General features: G+C 47.6%; 1 protein-coding gene across 1 annotated transcript in view; it reads left to right on the forward strand.

The window, feature by feature from the left end:
- The window catches only part of DCLRE1C (DNA cross-link repair 1C), a 49661-nt gene that overhangs the window by 3086 nt on the left and 41008 nt on the right, over window positions 1-5567 (forward strand). The window contains exon 2 of the mRNA XM_045285632.1: window positions 2286-2337. Coding sequence (XP_045141567.1) covers window positions 2286-2337 — 52 coding nt within the window. The remainder of the gene's footprint in view (window positions 1-2285; window positions 2338-5567) is intronic.

Below are 5567 nucleotides of genomic sequence, written 5' to 3' on the forward strand. Positions count from 1 at the left end.
TATGGATTTCCCACACTGTTTCCTACTACTGGCTTTTAGCTTTTTTGGACACAGACTGCTTTGAGTATATTACAAAATCTGTGGACTCTTGCTGGAAAAAAGTTCACACATATGCATGAATAGCACATTTTTATATAATTTAGGGTAGGCTCTAGGTGCCCCCCTTCCTCTGGAAGCCCATTTAAGGACTCTCTGGAGTCTGGTGCTCCATCGAAGTCTATAGCTGTTTTGTTAATGCTGACTCACAGCAGGCCTGTAGAGCAGAGTAGACCTGCTCATAGCGTTTCCACGGTTGGAATCTTTTTGCTTTAACTTTTATTTTAAGCTTCATTTACTCCCGAGCCATAAGTTTTGGCTTCTTCAGTTTCTTCTGGGAGATCTTTTTCTTCTGTGCTACCTCGTCTTCTGGTTTAGGGACAATTTGGGGATTTTTTTTGTTTTGTTTCTTCAGTCTGGATTGTCTCAGTGTGGCAGGGGGAGCTGAGGAGTGGGTTGAGCGGACCATCAGCTCTGTAAGTCTTGCAGCGCATCTTGGGGCTTTGTTCACCTGGGTGTGCTCAGGGACCAGAGAATCCACAGCGACCCCTTCAGTTCAGCGATCCTCTCTGCATTTTTAAGCACATGCCTCAAAAACTCAGCACTCTTTTGGGGCCACCAACCCTGGGTCCAACCCCACTGACAGGGGAACACCTACTGACTCCACCACTGTAATGTCGGAAGGGCACACACTGCTTCTGCAAAGTGACGTTTTTCAAATATCCGGTGGCTTTCCAGATATGCAGACCCTTGATGGCCTGGGCAGTTTCACAGGTGTTCTTAAAATGGACCCAGAGATGTGACCCTCTGGATTTGCATGAATTTTGGGCGTTTTCTAGGTCAAGTGAGTAGCGAGCTAATTTTGGCAGATCACCTCTGGCTGCTATAGGAAGCGGAAGAGCGGTGGATCCTGGGAGAATTCATGGTCACTCTCAAGGTTGAAATCTTTATGGAACAAACTGATACATCTTTCTTCAGTGGAACTGCTTGGTAGCTGCAAATGGCCAGCCTTTCTGTTGGCACCTTGAGTGTTTAGCGGCTGCTTCCTGTTTAGCGGCCACGTCTGTCACCGGGGCTCCTGAGAGGGTCATACAGGGTTGGTTTTACAAGGGCTGGGGAGGCCTGGACGGCCAGAGGGAGTCCATGGTCTGAGATATTGGCCCCCAAGGATGAGCCAGGGGCTGGCAGCTTGGTCACTTGTTCTGACCGAAGGAAGAGAAAGGGACCTGGCAGTTGGACTGGATACAGTTTTGGCTCCACACGCATGGTCTCTGGACCACCAGTGAGGAAGGGGTCTGGGCTGGTGGCAATGGGATCCTGATAGAAACGCCCCGGTTCCAGATCTCTTTCTGCAGTGGCACAAACTCTTCAGAAGCCTGATCGCTTAGTGTCCTGCGCTGGCACCTGCCCACAGGCCCTTACAAGGCCGGACGAGAAGGGACCCGAGGGTCACTTCCCATGTCTGGTCCAGGTCCATGTCCAGTCAGCTATGCCCTGGTGTTTGTTGCCTGGACTTAGACTCCCCCCACCTGTAAATTAAGGGTACAGGTATCTGGGGGTGGGGGTGGGGGGGATCAGGGTGGATAGAACAGTTAGAATGAATTTGCCTTGACTGAACAATTTAGAAATATTTGGTTATTATTATCTGAGCCTTTGAGTGCTAAGATTCAGGACATGTGAAAACGTACTAGCCATTTAGTCTAATACTTGATATCAATGCCCTCTCTATATCTTCTCTTCCTGTCCCTTCCCACCATCCTCACCCCCTTTCTTTGGAGAGGTCAGAAGCAAGCATGTGCAGGTGCAAGATCTCACTTTTCAACCAAGCAGTCACAGTAGGGCGAGGAGGTAAAGAAACCCTTGTCCTTGGCAGCTTCTGTGCAGGTACTCTTGACCCTCCGCCTGGGTTGGACAGGTCACACAGAGCATGGTCTGAGGCATGGGGTGCTTGAACTGATGGAGAGCGTGACGGAGTCCGGCTGCTCGGAGTGCTTTCGATCTGGCCCTAAGATGCAGGAGGCCATGCTCTTTGGACCTTGCTTTTGATGACTCAGAAAAGGTCAGCTTCTGGTTCCGGGCCTGGTCTCAGGACAGATTCTTCACCTGCAGAAGAGCTAGTAGCACAGAGGAGTCTGTCTACCCCTCCTGTATCTTCTCTTTAAAGGAAGTTTCAAGAACACGTGGCTCAGCTTCCTTGTGGGAAAGGAAGAAACAACATGGGTGTATGATTGTTGACTCTTTGTTTTCAGATCACATGAAAGGATTAAGGGCCCCTACCTTGAAAAGAAGATTGGAGTGCAGGTAATTTATTTTGCACGTGTATATTTATTTAAGTTATTTTAATTAAGATATGACACTGAGACACAAAAGTACACACAGCGTCAGGGTACAGTTTGATGGATTTTTACAATGTGAACACATCTTTGTAGCTTCCACCCATGTCAAGAAATAGAACTTTTCCTGAACTTACCCCAGTGGCTCAATTTTCATCTAAACAGCACCAATTCTATAAAGAAAATAACCATGCTAGTGAAATGCATGCCTTTGAATGGTCAACTGCTTGAGATCAAGAGGCGAATATTTACTCAAGGAATACACTGCGAGTTAGGAAAGGAGGAAGCACAGGGAGGAAGCACAGGGAGTTCCATGGAGGGAGTGCAATCCACGAGACGAAACAAAACTGTCCAGCTGGTGATCTGCGCTGCAGACCTTCTCTCCCGTCACAAGAAAAGTTATGCAGTGTAAGAAAGAAATAGAACATTTCTGGTTCCTCCGAACCCCTTGAGCTTCCTCCTCCCTTTCCCTTCCCTCCCTCTCTCTTTCTCTCTCTCTCAGGTACCCTCTATCCATCAGTGTTTACCTTGGTTTTGTTTTTAATCATAAATGAACATTTTCAGAATGGCCAAACCAAACTCATATCCATCGAGCCAGTTTTGACTGATAGCAACTTTATATGGGGTTTCTGAGACCAAATCTTCTATTGGAGCAGCCAGTCTCATCTCTCTCCTCTGCAGCGGTTAGTGGGTTTGAACCACGGCCCTTGTGGTCAGCAGCCCCATGTTGCCATCATTATAGACTTGTATTTGCCTGCCTGTAGCCGTCATTGGCCATTTCCAGCTAGTTCATCATTGTTCATTTGTGTAAATGGGAATTCTCGGTGTGTACATATCTGTGGCAATGATTGTTCCATACTGAAGAAGCATCCAACAGTGTCGGATCTTTCTTTTAAGCTGGACTGATGTGTTTTTTTCCTGTCACCATTGCCTGGATTCTAAATTCTCAAGATAGGTATTTAAAAGGGCCTAATTGACTTAAACAATTTTCCAAACAGTATATGCCAACTTCTTTATTAAGCGCTGTCATCAATACCCTTGATAACAGTCCCTAGTATTTACTGAGTACTTGCTATGCGCTGGGCACAATGCTAAGTATTGTACATGTACTTATTCACTTCACACTTTAAAAATTACCAGTGATGAGTCAGGCACTCTGCGGGATGTTGAGTTTTAATAGTGAGCAACACAGACAAAAGTCACCGCCATTATGTAGTTCACATTTTCATGAGAACCTCTTGGTGATCTTTTGAATAGGTACTGTGTTAGGGTTCTCTAGAGAAACGAAACCAGGACACTTGTGGTTTTATATATATATAATATATGGATATATATCTGGATATATCCATATATATGGATCTATATCTATATGGATAGATAAATACAGCATGAAGGGATATAACAGCTAATTAGTCCACACAGCAGTACAGCGGGCTCAGTTCAACTCACTGTGGAACAGTTAATATACTGGAAGTCCTTCAATTCATCAGGGCTGCTGGGTCCAAGGTCAAGGAAGCAGACAGCTGAGTCTTCCCTTGGGCAATGCAGGCAGTCCTGCCACAGGCAGCAACCAGCAGGGCTGGTAACCAACAGACAGCAGCTCAGGAGCTCAGTGAATCAGGTTCCGATGGGATATCGAACTCAAGCAATGCAAGACAACAGGATCTGACAGCCTCAAGCTCAGGTGATGTATACACCAGCAGCGTGGCGAAGCAGGTCTCAAAGGAACCTCAAGCTCTGGTAACACGATCCACGGGTTGGCAGTCCCACAGGTAGTGTAGCTCACAAGTTGAGACAGAGAACTAACTAAAGCTGCCGCATGCTGGTCTGATCACCAGAGAGCAAGAGAGAGAGGGATGGGGCTTGCTGAGCCATTTATCTCTTTGCCCTCTGATCAAACTGTGTTCTGATTAATCCCATGTGTTCCTATTGGCCAGGTTGGCACAATAAACTTGCCTATCACAGATATTTTTATTATTTCTATTTTACAGATGAGGAAATTGAGAAGCCAGAGAGGTTAAATTAGTTGTCCATGGTCATGCAGCCGTTAAGTGGCAGAACCAGGATTTCAACCAGGTCTATCTGATTTGGAAGCCTATGCAATAGCTGTGGATTGCTGCAAAACAAATGGCCCGCCGATGCAGTGGCTAGAACCCAAGAATGGCTTCTCTCTCTCAGTTTCTGTGGGCTAGGAATGCAGGCAGGGGCAGAGGGGTAGTCTGTTTCTGCTCACCTGGGGCTGAAATGCTCTGCATGCTTACCCACTCCTGTGTGCGACACCTGAGCTGGGAAGATTCCGGGCGCAGGGGCAGCTGTGGAAACGTCTGGCCTCCTCTGAGGTCACAAGGAGTGGCGGGTGGGGGTGAGGGAAAATCAAGCTCAGCACCAGCCCAAGGCCAACTCCTATGAGACAGAAGTCACCGTTTGGCCTTCTCTACCTACCCCTTCCGACACCAACCCTTCTTCCCAGGGTGCGCTCTCTTTCTCTGCTGGGTTTGCAATGGCCATATACGGCTCACAGACACTACCGAAGATAAGATGAGGAAGTTAACAGGTGATTATTTAGGACCAGCGAAGCTCAGGATATCACTCTTTGGTCAGGACAGCCTCTTTTTACCAGCGCCCATAGGCATGCATGTCTCTGAACCTTGGGCTCTTCTCTGCAGGGCGTTATTGCAAAACTTTGTTAGCACTACTGATAAATGCCCCAAAGCAGTTCACTCAGCCCTACGTAAGCCTCCGCCAGAGGCACTCAGCTCCAGTTCCATTGCGTCATTTGGCAAGTCTGGCTCCCCTGATTAAGAGCCTGGGGGCATCCTGCGCCTCAAGTGTGCTTCCGGTGTGAAGCCACTCAGCTACCCACTGTATGGGCTGAGAAGTCCACTGCTCTGTCTTGTGCTCACCCCTCTGAAATGCCTCTGCTGCTCCTTTGGTGCCACAGCTCTGTCTCCTGGACTTAGGGGCTTTAGTGTGTAGGAATTTGGGGAACCAAGGATGTGCTCCACTCCTGGCTCTTCTTTCTTCATGGTAGGAAGATCCCCATTCTTGCTTCTGAGATGGGCCATTGAAAACCCAGGATGGCAAAACAGACCAGTCCTTTCGTCACAGCTCTGTACGCCCTATTTGCATCTTATTTGGTGGGAGATATTGAGGACTGTGGCTTGAAGAGCCATATCAAGTGTATTAGTTCAGGGTAGA

Source organism: Echinops telfairi, unplaced genomic scaffold, assembly GCF_000313985.2.
Source record: "Echinops telfairi isolate 266 unplaced genomic scaffold, ASM31398v2 ScPeMD7_7474;HRSCAF=8512, whole genome shotgun sequence".
In the NCBI taxonomy this organism is placed as follows: domain Eukaryota; kingdom Metazoa; phylum Chordata; class Mammalia; order Afrosoricida; family Tenrecidae; genus Echinops; species Echinops telfairi.